General features: G+C 51.6%; 4 protein-coding genes and 1 non-coding gene across 5 annotated transcripts; 3 read left to right on the forward strand and 2 right to left on the reverse strand.

Moving 5' to 3' along the window:
• Nucleotides 1–352: 352 nt before the first annotated feature.
• Nucleotides 353–1,942, reverse strand: UHO2_00844 (uncharacterized protein; the record flags this gene model as incomplete). The annotated part of the gene is made up of 1 exon (XM_041553312.1): nucleotides 353–1,942. The coding sequence occupies one exon, from the start codon at nucleotides 1,940–1,942 to the stop codon at nucleotides 353–355; it is 1,590 nt and encodes a 529-aa protein (XP_041409246.1).
• Nucleotides 1,943–2,332: 390 nt separating this feature from the next.
• Nucleotides 2,333–2,438, forward strand: tRNA-Lys(CTT). Its single transcript has one exon. It is a non-coding gene; the product is annotated as a tRNA-Lys (tRNA).
• A 2,763-nt stretch (nucleotides 2,439–5,201) lies between these two features.
• On the forward strand, nucleotides 5,202–6,713 carry UHO2_00845 (putative neutral amino acid permease; the record flags this gene model as incomplete). The annotated part of the gene is made up of 1 exon (XM_041553313.1): nucleotides 5,202–6,713. One exon carries the CDS (start codon nucleotides 5,202–5,204, stop codon nucleotides 6,711–6,713), a length of 1,512 nt encoding a protein of 503 aa, XP_041409247.1.
• Nucleotides 6,714–7,875: 1,162 nt separating this feature from the next.
• On the forward strand, nucleotides 7,876–8,620 carry UHO2_00846 (putative Respiratory supercomplex factor 1, mitochondrial; the record flags this gene model as incomplete). The annotated part of the gene is made up of 2 exons (XM_041553314.1): nucleotides 7,876–8,065; nucleotides 8,166–8,620. 2 exons carry the CDS (start codon nucleotides 7,876–7,878, stop codon nucleotides 8,618–8,620), a joined length of 645 nt encoding a protein of 214 aa, XP_041409248.1.
• Nucleotides 8,621–8,920: 300 nt separating this feature from the next.
• On the reverse strand, nucleotides 8,921–11,212 carry UHO2_00847 (uncharacterized protein; the record flags this gene model as incomplete). The annotated part of the gene is made up of 1 exon (XM_041553315.1): nucleotides 8,921–11,212. The coding sequence occupies one exon, from the start codon at nucleotides 11,210–11,212 to the stop codon at nucleotides 8,921–8,923; it is 2,292 nt and encodes a 763-aa protein (XP_041409249.1).
• Between the last annotated feature and the right edge of the window lie 938 nt (nucleotides 11,213–12,150).

Genomic DNA, 12,150 nt, shown 5'->3' on the forward strand with positions numbered 1-12,150 from the left:
GTGGTAGAGGTGCCTATTTATAGACGTCGCCAGCTAGCTGGATTTTGCCCGAAGGAGCAAAGTATCTCCATTGTATTGTCTTTTGTCTTCAGCAGCAGACACGGTAAAGTAGCTGAAGGCACCCCACAGACATCATGTGGCGCCGATAGCCGTATCGTGAAACCAATGCTTCATCTGACCCCTCAGCCCGCTGCGCCGCCCACTCTTGTCAACCTTCACCTCATTCAGGAACACGGTCCGAGCTCACCTCAACAGTTGAGTGTCACGAATGAGACTTTGCATCAGATTGAGGCGCAACGATGAGGCGCAACGATGAGGCTAACGTTGTAACACGTTTGATTGAGATGAACCTCTAGTCCGCTTTGCGATGGTTGGAAGCGGGACCTTTCGGTGGTGGGCCAAGTGGTCCTTTTGGTGGAGCTGCTGCGGCTCTCGAGTACATGTTTTGCCCTGCACTTGTGTACGTGGCGGATGCTGACCCACCTACGCCACCTCCTAAGTTCATTTGTTGATACGCCTCTCCAGCGCCTGCTCCATCATTCACTGCTCCGTCATGAGGAGGGGCACCACCGTACGCAGGCCAGGGTGAGGGGGAGTTTCGGCCGGAATTAAGTGAACTGCGGCTGCCATTGTTGAAGATACCGCCCACCATCTCGGCGGCACGTTTGCCACCAGTCCCGAACCGGCCAAATCCACCATTGACAGAGAATCCGCCGGCGCCGGAGAGGTCACCCGTCCTGCCGTACATGCTTGTATTGCGCTCGAACGCTTGCGCTGATGGGGCGAGTGGTGCATCGGCGAAGGAAGGCAACAACTGTAGCACGAGGCGGTGCAGCTTGACAGTGGGCCAAAAGACGGGCAGACGAGATGGGATCAGTCGATGGAGTGGGCCGTTTGCGTAATCCAAGCCGCCTTCCACGCCGAAACCATTCGAAGATGCCGCCAGTGCTCCTGATGCCGAGATCCTCGGTTGTGGATCGGCGAGCATCGCTAGAACCGTGCAGAATGGGAAGACCAACATGAAGAGCATCAAATTGAGCAGCCCACTTGGATGGAAGAAGGACACTGCCGTTGACGGCAATCCGAAGGCAACAAAGTACGACCACCTCTCTTCGCAGTAGCGCATCCTTCGATCGAGTGACCAACCTCGCGAAATCCATGCCTGCTCGAAGCAGTAGTATCCATCGACCATGCACATGAAGAGGAAGGAAAGAATGCGTCCGAAGTAGGGAATGCGGCCAAGTAGAATGTAGAAGACAGTGTAGTTGGCGATCAGGAAAACACGGTAACTCTCCTGCAGTAGGCGACGTGATGTGCCAGGCGGTAAGGATGGATTTGAAAGCGTCAACCTTCGGACGTGGCCATGTCGAAGTTTGTACGCCGCCTGGGCGATGTCGGAAGTCCAAGAAGATGCAAGCAAGTAGCTTCCACCAATCAGCGGATAGATCCAGAACACGTTGCCCAGTGTTCCGACGATCGAGCCGGACTCCGCTGCGTCCTGCATAGACTTGATAGGTGGCTGCTGAAACAGCACCTTTGGCAAGAAGGCGAGCTCGAAGAAGAAGGCCACAGCCGAAATAGTTCCGCTGAGCAAGAGACCTTTGAGAACACCGTTGCGAATCTCACTCGAGCTGGCGATGAGCTTGAATGCCTCCGGCCATCGATTGGCGTTGCACCAGCCTGCTCTGGCCCAGCGAAGATGGCATTGAAGGCTCGAAACTAGGGATACACGCGGAATATGCTCTGCAGGTCCTTTTGCCGACCATGATGTTGGACGTCCGCTTGTGCCGAGTGGCCACGGTAGACCTGCATCGTAGAGTTCGTCGACTCTGCCTCCACTAGCGCCTTCGATGTCAAGGTCGACGTCGGATACGGAAAGCCCGTTGGGTCGATGGTAGAAGCTACTCGACGAGACACGGCTATTTGCCGGTACGCCGAGCATGATCGCGAAGGACGACTGGTTTGCGTGATTGGATCAGCTTGGTGATCTGTTCATAAGGTGACTTGTTGTGGGCTGTTTTCCGCGGCGTGTGTGCTTCTACTTTGTTCTGGTTGGCCCGACGTCTGAGACTCTATCGCCTTTATACAAGTCTACTCTGGCTGAAGATAATGCTGTTCGATGGCGATAGGTTGACCGCTGGATCGTGATGACTTGAATGGAAGAGTCGTTGCAAGGTCCAAGCACACCTTGTTGTGTGTCTGAGTGTTGGTTTGGCTCACTGCCAAGAATATCAAAAAGGCGTCTGTGCCACAGTTCCGTGAAACATATTGGAGTCCACAGCTACAAAGTTGAAATATAATATATGCTATATTTAATACAGTTTGTATCCTATCCCGGCTAGCTCAGTCGGTAGAGCGTCAGACTCTTAATTACAAGGGTTTCCGAGCTTGTCTCGAAGTTCATCTGAATGTCGTGGGTTCGAGCCCCACGTTGGGAGGTTTCTTCCTGACCCTTCATTTGAAGGTCAGGTTTTTGCAATTCTTTTTTGATGTTCGCCGCTGTTGATCTTTATTCCTAATTCTCGTATGCCACCTCGTTCGTTACCAGAGAGATTGCAAAGCGTGAGCAACGCATGTAACCTTTGACCATCATAACAACTGACAGACACACTCATCTGGTCGGGGCTTCCCTCTACTATTCGTGTGGGCTAGAGGGGCAGGGGCATGAAGGTACCCCGACAACCAGAAAACTCAATCGAGGCTGCTCATGGCTGACCTTGGCTGACATCGGCGATGTCGGAAAGATGCATTCGACTCTGTTTAGACTCTCCGTCGATGCTTGTCGGAACGGAAAAAGGGACGGGCAAGGAGGGCCATTGGCCACGCGATCATGATTCGATGCTAAGACGGACAGCAGACTTTTGCCAAGCTCTATCGGAGGAAGAAGGGAATTCGCCGTTTGGAAACCATCTGTGCAGCGTCCTGTAACCATGCTTTCCCGAGCAGTTTACCTAGGGTCATATTGCAGGACGCCTGACCGAACTCGCTCCTTTCCGGACGCTGTTCCGGCTCTGATAAAAGGGAAGCCTGGTGACCCTTTCACACCCGAGGCTTTGTCCAGCTTATGTCAAGAAAAAGAAGAAGTGATATTCTGCTTTGCTGTTTGAGTATCGCAGCAAGCATGCGAGCCCTGCTGATCGCTGTGCCGTGGAATTTCTTTTCGTTGGTCGGGCGGTTTGCCTTCAGTCAAGCACCTTTCGTTAGGACAAATTTGCCACCGACTCGGACTGTTAGGCGATTTAGGCGAGGAAGCGGGCCGTTTTGACCGAAAAGAAACAAGAAAAAACTTTTCACTGGGATTGCGCTCGAGAGCAGGCTTGATCGCCTATGCCAACAGTCAAGGCAGCCAAGCAGCTGGCCAAATGCTTTTTGCCCGACAGCTTCAACGTCCACAACGCTTGAAGGAACACCATAGGATCGATCAGTGAATCCCTTGTGACCATGCTCCAGCCTGCGTGTCGGAAGACTCTGATGCATGGTCACAGCAACGGTCTTCCTCTTGGCCCACAATGAGCGAGAGAAGACAAGCAGGAGGAATTGGTTTGAGATCGATTGACATGGACTATGATTGGCGCTGAGCAAGGCAATTGTGCATGTCGGCTTGAGCCTCGCATAGAGAAGGTCGAATTTTTGCAGCAGATGTCTCATGACCGTGCTTTCTATGCCATTTCGTCCTCGACCCTCTTTGTGCCAATGCTTTGACCTCATTTGCTCTCATCTTCAACAGTGGGATGGCGTTGGACTCTATTGGGAAAACGCAGATTCGGGTCAGCCAACCATTTTGCTTTCATCACGGTTGTTCCAAATTTCTTTACCTCTGCGCCCGCCAACCACCGACGAACCATGCCCACTTTTACCACATCATCGGTCCCCACCCGACAGAGATAAGGGCTTGAAAGACGATTGGTCAGATGCAGGATGATAGTGGACAAAGCTTGAGCTTGTTGATGCTTTTCAAGGCACGCCACCGTTGCGTATGAAGAAATGCTCGGTGTTGATCGCTCTTCATGTCAATGATGATGAGGTGGTATTGCTCCAAGAAGAAAAAAAGAAAGAAAAAAAAACACACTCACTGCGTCCCTTTTGACTGACTGACTGACTAGACTGACGGACTGACTTTGAAATTTTCGACAACGGCAAAAAGGTCAGCAGGAAAGCGAAAGCGAAAGCGAACCAGCGGCACGGCTTGTCTGACAACAGCCCACTGCACGCCGGGAAATTTCTTTGCTGTCGACTAGAGACGACCATCGGGACATTTTTTCTTTTTCTTTTTTTCTTTTTCTTTCTTGCCTGTCCCCTTGTAGGCGAATGCTTTGCTTGACTGCCTGCCTGTGTGTGTGTGTATGTGTGTTTCTTTCTTTCTTTCTTTCTTTTCGGCATAGCAATTTGGACTGCAGTGCTTAGCAGAAGAAGAGCCGATCTGGACAGACAAGAGTTTTTACCGTCAGCGGCGCTTCTTGCCTCCCCTTACAGCGAAAGAGAAAGAAAGAGACCCTCGGCTCATCTGAACCATTCCCCAACGCTGGCATGAATGAAAGTGTCTCCACAGCCTTGTAACCAAGCATATGCTCTTCAGTTTTACGCTCCCACATCTCTAGTCAGGGTCATGGCAACCATGCTTCAATCAGTGAATGGTGGAGACAAAGCGAGAGTCGTCATGTGTGCAATATTGGTAGTGTGCGGAGAAGCCGATAGATGTAGGGTGAAGACCGAAGATAAGCCCTTCCGTCTCTGCACGGAGAGCTCTCAACTGTTCCACGCTTTGTAGAAAGTTGTTTAGCCCACAGTGGCGCTGATAAGGCTCAGCTCCGTAGAGAACAAAGGAGACAGGGCGAAAGATGAGCACAGCTCGCATGGCCATTGGACTCTGAGACTTTTAGTCTGCAGAAGACGGGTTTGGTTTTAGTTTGTCACATCCTCCCATCAATCAAGCAAGCAAGAGTGTGCGCAGACAGCCGTGCTGTGCTCTCTTCGTCACTCCACAACTCGGGACTTGTCATTGGCCGCCTCCTCCTTTTTTATCTGCAACGCTTGACGCTGTTTCCTCATCTTCGCTCCTCTTCTCCTAACCATCACCACATCTGCCCGTGCGGTTGCATCAAGCATTCTATATAGATCTACTCGCTGCCTCCTCTCCTCTCCTCACCTTCTCCACCCCCCCCCCCCCCCCCCCCCCCCGCAACTTCACCACACTGCCCATCATGGCATCAACTGGCCACCAATCACCCATAGAGGACCGCTTCAGCCGATCCACCTCGCCAACAAATACCCTCGATGTCGAGAAGACTGCTGCTCCCGATTCGATCAAGCCTCACAATCATGTCGCACACAAGGTGGCCGGCACCGAGACACCACCGCAGCAGACCATGTTTGGTGAGAAGCGAGAACAGTACCGTAGCGAGGAGGACTACATGTGGGAGCAGCAGAAGAGGTCCCAAGGTGACCACAAGTTCCACCGTCTCGGATGGAAGAAGCTTACCGTCTGCTTGATTGTCGAAGCCATCGCCCTTGGTGCTCTTTCGATTCCATCTGCATTCGCAACCCTTGGAATGGTCGCTGGTGTCATCGTGTGCATCGGTATCGGTATCATTGCCATCTACACAAGTTACATTGTCGGCCAGGTCAAGATCAAATTTCCTCAAGTCTCGCACTACGCCGATGCTGGTCAGCTTATGATGGGTCGTTTCGGTTACGAGTTGATTGGTGCCATGTTCGCACTTCAGTTGACATTGCTCGTCGGTTCTCACTGCTTGACTGGTACGATCGCTTTTCTCAATCTCAGTAACGATGCCGTCTGCTCGCTTGTCTTTGGTGTCATCTCGGCCGTCATTCTCTTCATCGTCGCCGTGCCACCTACCTTCTCCGAGGTTGCCGTCTTGGGTTACATCGACTTTGCCTCGATCATCATTGCCATTGGTGTCACCATCATCGGCACTGGTATCAGGTCCAACCAGGCTTCTCTTACCACCAACCCCGTCCAATGGTCCGCTTGGCCTAAGGAGGGCACCACCTTCGCCGACGCTTGGATCGCCCTTACCAATATCGTCTTTGCCTACTCATTCGCAGTCTGCCAGTTCTCCTTCATGGATGAGATGCACACCCCCACCGACTACGTCAACAGTATCTGGGCTCTCGGTATCATCGAGATTATCATCTACACTCTCACCGGTGCCCTCATCTACGCCTTTGTTGGTACTGATGTCCGCTCACCAGCTCTTCTCTCCGCCGGTACCACTCTCTCCAAGGTCGCCTTCGGTATTGCTCTTCCTGTCATCTTTATCTCGGGATCCATCAACACCACCGTCGTTGCACGATACATCCACGGTCGTGTCTTCAAGAACTCAGTCATCCGCTATGTCAACACTCCCATGGGTTGGGCGACATGGTTGGGCCTCGTTGCTATCATTACCGTGATCGCATGGGTGATCGCTGAGGCCATTCCTTTCTTTTCCGATCTGCTCGGTATTATGTCGGCCTTGTTCATCTCTGGCTTCACTTTCTACTTTCCTGCGATGATGTGGTTCCTGCTCATCAAAGAGGGCAAGTGGAACGCAACTCGCAAGAACATCATTCTGAGTGTCATCAACGGTGCTGTCTTCCTTCTCGGGCTCTTGATTCTGGTATCAGGCACCTATGCTTCGGTTAAAGACATCATGGATCAGTACGACAAGGGTTCGGTGCGAAGCTCGTTCACTTGCGAACCCATTGGATAAGAAGAAAAAAAGGAGTACAATATAGAATTGAAGAAAGACTTGCATAGTTCCCACAATCTCGGAGCCTTTGACACTCTGGAAGTAAGCCATGTGCTCCATACCTCATCCCCGTTTGTCGAATGCATTGAACATTTTCATGTCTCTTCTACTCACGCCTACACACTAATGTTCTGTTGAAATGTAATCTGTACTAGCAACTCCTACTAGCAACTCTTGTCGACGGTCCTGCTTGACTGTTGAAAGAGTCCATAGATGAGAATTTCTTCCCTTTGGTGATCCTCAGAGTAACGACTACGCACAAACAGGCCCGTTTGCGGGCATAAAGTTAAAGATATACAAGTCCTGTACGCTAGTTTGGGCTACTAACAAGCTCCTAACACGGGCATATGTTCTTCTTGTAAAAATGCTATATATTCTATCTGTGTACTACTGTGTATATGAGCATATATATATACTTGATGATTGCCTCCAATACTTATCAATCCATGATGAGTCACTATTCATTGTCACCCCTGAGTTGCAATCTCCTGTGTGTCACTATGACAACGCATATGCATCCCACATGCATTGCCACCTATATGCAGCTTTTCTTCATCGAGGATTTGCTTATGTTCTGTGGACCCTATGTTGTTCTGTGGACCCCGCGAAACCCGTGAAGATGCCGACGCATCTTCAACTCGTAAAGGCTGCTGGTCAATGATCGTCAGGGCCAGGGGCATGGACAAGCTGAGCCAATGTATCGCCGATTCCCAGACAAATTTGAGTCTTGGAGCCGGGGAGGAAATCGGGACCTCCACTTTCCCGCCTCAGTCCGCTGAGACTGTGTTGCTGCGACGTGCAGAGCTACAAAAATCTCGGTTTTGGAAGCCACAGTATCGTGTCTTGGTCAGCTTGCTGCCAAGTTGAGTCGCTCGCTGCTCGGTCCTCGTGTCCAATCCTTCGCAACAACTTTGACCTTCCTGTTCCGTACCCAACAATCCTTTCTCCATCGACACATGGAGCCAGCCCTTCATCGCCAAGCAATACACGTAAGTCGACACTTCATCCTCCCTCTAAACCCGGAAACGCCGATTGAACATACAACGAAATCAGCAACCACATCTGCGGATCGAATCAGCCCTTTAAATCCCCTCACACATTTTGAAGGACAAGATTAAGCGACATGTCGGGCATGCCAAGCAAAGACATTGGTGCTGAGCAGCAGCAGCCAGGCGACCCTGGTACCTCAAACACATCTCAGCAACTAGCAGAGCAATACGGCGGCGATTTTGGCATGACTGGATCCGAAATGCCCGAAGCACCACGAGACAAGTTCTTCCGCAAGATGAGGGAGCAACCTCTTGTTCCCATCGGTAAGTAGTGCCAGATACCTCCCGCTGGTAGGTCAGACGCTTCAGTCACCCTTACTGACCCTCTTCACTTTTCTTGCTTCATCCGCTGCGTCATCTACAGGCTCACTGCTTACATGCGGTGCCCTAATCGCAGCCTCAAATCACCTTCGTACCGGCAACCGAGATCAGTTCAACAAAGCTCTTCGATGGCGTGTCGGTTTCCAAGGTCTCACCGTTCTCGCAGCATTAGCAGGTTCTTTCTACTACGGTCAACAAGCAGCTGCATCTGTACCTGCTCCTCCTGCTACACCTGCGGACGCGCCGCTTCAGCACGGCACAGTAACGACCCTTCCGGGACGAGCACCGACACACTGGCAGCAGACACGAGCGGAAGAACGAGCGAGCAAGGATCGGGATGGATTTGAGGCTCGTGTTGGTCAAGCACTGGATCGGGAGTTGAACGATGATAAGCGTCTGGAAGAAGCGCTACTGGGTAAAGAGGAAGATTTGGAATCGTTGAACAAGTCCAGCAAGACAAGACCTGTGATTGGTCAGGATAGCCGTCGACAGGTGTAGAGTAAAGAACGACTACAAAAAGAATCACAAAAGTATAACACGACGGATCTCATGTTTCGCGGAAAGATGTCGATGAGTTTCACGTAAACAATGCAACCACGTCACCATTCACCCTTTCAGCAACTGATTGCCGCCCTTGCTTCCAGCTCAGATCATTCTCACTAACAACATCGACGATTGTAGCCTCAGCACTCAAACACATAAAAGCAGACCGAGCACGCATGTTTGTTAAGGTAAGGTGTGCAGTGTTGTAACTACCAGTATACAGGTAAATATCGTACAAAAGCCGAACCGTCACCTCTAATGAGTCCCCGCCCGACCAAGGAATCGATCCAAATTATCCATCACACTTTGTGCCGCCCTCGTAATTGTCGTCCAGCTCGCCCTCTCACCTGCACTCGCACTCCCGCCTTCACTCGGCTCATCGCTTTCGTCACTCCCCTCGATCTGTTCGAACGAGAAACTCTCCGCTGCGAACCTTCCATTTGGCAACTTCCCCACACAATCCCTAATCTCCTGTAGCGCTTCCCACGCTGCCTCTGCCTCCACCGCGCCCGCAGGCAACGAGCGCAATACCAGCTGATGTAGGTCTTCGAGCAGATCCAATGTATCCAGTGCAATATGCAGTGGTTGATCTGGCCGAAGCGGACCTTGAGCGTGGGTGGAGACGAGGTTGTGGTGCAAGCAGGCATTCCAGAGTTTCGCACGGAGAGCCTGGCGTGCTAGATCGACAAGGATGGGGTCCGCTGCGAGGTGGATGTGCGAGAAAAGCTCGAGTGAAGCTAACGAGTCGTGGATGCTTACGGTTGCTTCTGAGTCCAACCTGCAAGAAGAGCTGTGGCATCGACGAGTCCAGCAATCAAGCAGACCATGGAATCGATGTAGAAGATCATCACGGACTCCTGCGAAGCCGAGCTTAGTTAGGAAGCCCAATGGCTCTACCGTCTTCGTCTCGCTCCTTCGTTGTTTCTTGATCGACATCTGTGCGTCGTTATAGTCTTCATCCGTCTTGACCCGCTTCTTACTGTCGACGGCTTCGGAACGAGCTTCCATCTGACAAGCATACCCTGCCTTCTGCTCGGCCCACCACCTTTCAGCGCGGACCAAGAGCATCCATACCTTTACCTCTTCCGATACCTCTCCCCCTACCCCTACACTCGCTGTTGACGCACGGACTTGATCCAACCCTAGAATCTTAGCCAGTGTCAAAGCTTCACAAAACCTAAAGAAAGAAGCATCTTTCCACTCGGTAAACCTTGCCCCATCATCCAAATTGTACAATGCAAGGGAGAGGAAGAAGCTCGTCAGCACCGTTTCAAGTGTCGGCGTTTGACCGAAACCGATCCCTCCACCACTCGATGAGAGACGGAGAAGAAGGATCCGTTCGATCAAGGGTCTTGCTTCTGAATACAGCTCTCCCGTTACTTGACCTCGGGGAGTGAGGGAGGGCATAACGAACGGTTGCCTGAGCTCTGAATCAATGTCACCACCACAACCTTTGGTAGGGGCTGGTGGAAGGGTGAGACCGAGAAGTCCAAGTAGGGAGATAGACAGTGCAAGAGCGGCAAATGTTGGATCTTGATCATGCCACTTCCTCCCCAGTTTCGGATAGATGTATGCTCGTGGTACGATACCGGCACATAATCGTTCGTATAGGTTTTCGTAGAATAAAGCGGTTCGTTTGGTGAGAGTCATTGTGTTCAGCGGGTCCTCCACCACACTTGAACCTCTCTTCGACTGCTTTTGCTGAAGTTTCGCCGCCCCTGTAGCTTCTGCTTTTGGTAATGCTGTACTAGTCAAAGATGCAAAACTTCCTCTCCGGCTACCATCAGGTTTGATAAGACCCAAAGAACCCAAAATCTGACCCGCCCACAACTTCTGTTCAGCTTCGTGATTCGATTGAACCGCCAAATGCGGCGCCCCTCCCCTTTGCTGTGGATCCCAATCGACTTCTTCTGCCAAAATCCCCAGTAAATCTAACCCCGTTGTCGTTGCTACACTGCCCGTCATACTCGTATTATCCACCAAAGAAGTTGAGACTGACGAGAAGGAAGATTTGGAAGAAGACGAGGCAGACGGAGTTGCGTTGGAATGGATCAGATCGCTCAGTGCCGAGTTAGGAAGTGTAGACGGTGGGTAGTTCAAAGTCGAAAAGGAGACAAGTTCAGAGTAGGCAGAATGAGTTGAGCTTTTGGAAGCTTGTGTGTCGAGTAGGGTTTCAAAGGAGGATGCGAAAGCGAGAAGTGATGGTGGGTCGGGAGAGATGCGTAGTGGTGCTGTCTGTTTCTTGCTATTGCTTGCTCGAGGTCGGTCTCGGGGATAGATGGAGTCGAATGAGAGATGGACTTTGTGAGAGGAGGTGCGTGGAGGGTATGGACGATACTCGGAATACTGTTCAGAGGATCGGCTGCGATGGTGGGCAGCGCTGGTCGAGGCACGAGGTCGTTCCTGCTGCTGTTGCTGGTGGTGGTGCATGTGATGAGCGGAAGTGGAAGCAGATGGTGAGGTCGGTGATCTCGTTGAGCGACTTCTTTTGCAACTGGTTGTGCTATCAGATGCGCGGAAAGCGGTCGATGTGGTTGCTGAAGCCATACCCCACTCCTGGTCTCCGTTGTAATGGCGATTTTACAATAAGGATCACAGCGTGGGTCGATTATGATGATGCTGTTGGTGGGCTCTCAAGCCACGATGTCGTGAAAGATATGATGGAGCGAAGGTGGGTGTTGCAAGCTTCAGAATGAAGAGATCTCACGAAGACGTTGGCGGTGTGGGACTTGCTTAGGACGGATGGGCAACGTAATCGACCGCTGCTGAAGAAGAGTACGTAATGCGGAGGAAAGATGATAAGATTCCTGGCTATGAAGCCCGCTGCCTTGTGGGTTGTCGGAAGAATCAATATTTGCAAAGACAGAGCTATGACCAAAAGTAACGAGAAGCGGAGTGATGGAGACCAGAAAGAATGGCTTGCCAACCAGCCCAGTTTCGAGGAGGAAGGGGAGGAGGGTGGGATGGGATCGACACATGTCCACCAACCAACACACCAGCACTGGCGGAGGCCGCATGATGAAGCAGCCCTCTAAAAAACCTATTACACCAGAAATGTCTAAGGCACAACAAGAGCTTATTAAAACCCCGCTCCCTCCTTCCCTCCTCATCCTGCTCGAGACAAGAGGCAGGAGTAGTGACCGGGTTGATGTAGCCGGACAAAGAACGGCAAGTGGGGCAGCAACATGCATCGGACATCTTGGATTGCCCCCGCCTTTCGTTTACACGACAGGACCGAGTTGGGACCGGCGGTGGATTTGCTTACCGGTCAATGCTTCCCAAACCCTTCTCCGTTCACTTGAACTGCTCGTCTTGCGTCTTCATTTCTTTCTTACTCCACATCTTATCAGTCTCACACCAGGCTCGCTCTTACACAATTCACCACAGTGGGTAGCGCCAGCTGTCGTTGTAACAACCTGTGCAACGAGCCAGGGGGTTAGATGGGGGGATGGGAGCATCAAAGGTGTAGCACGATAGCATGCGAA

The sequence above is a fragment of the Ustilago hordei genome (genome assembly GCF_900519145.1).
Source record: "Ustilago hordei strain Uho2 genome assembly, contig: UHO2_contig_02, whole genome shotgun sequence".
NCBI classification, from domain to species: domain Eukaryota; kingdom Fungi; phylum Basidiomycota; class Ustilaginomycetes; order Ustilaginales; family Ustilaginaceae; genus Ustilago; species Ustilago hordei.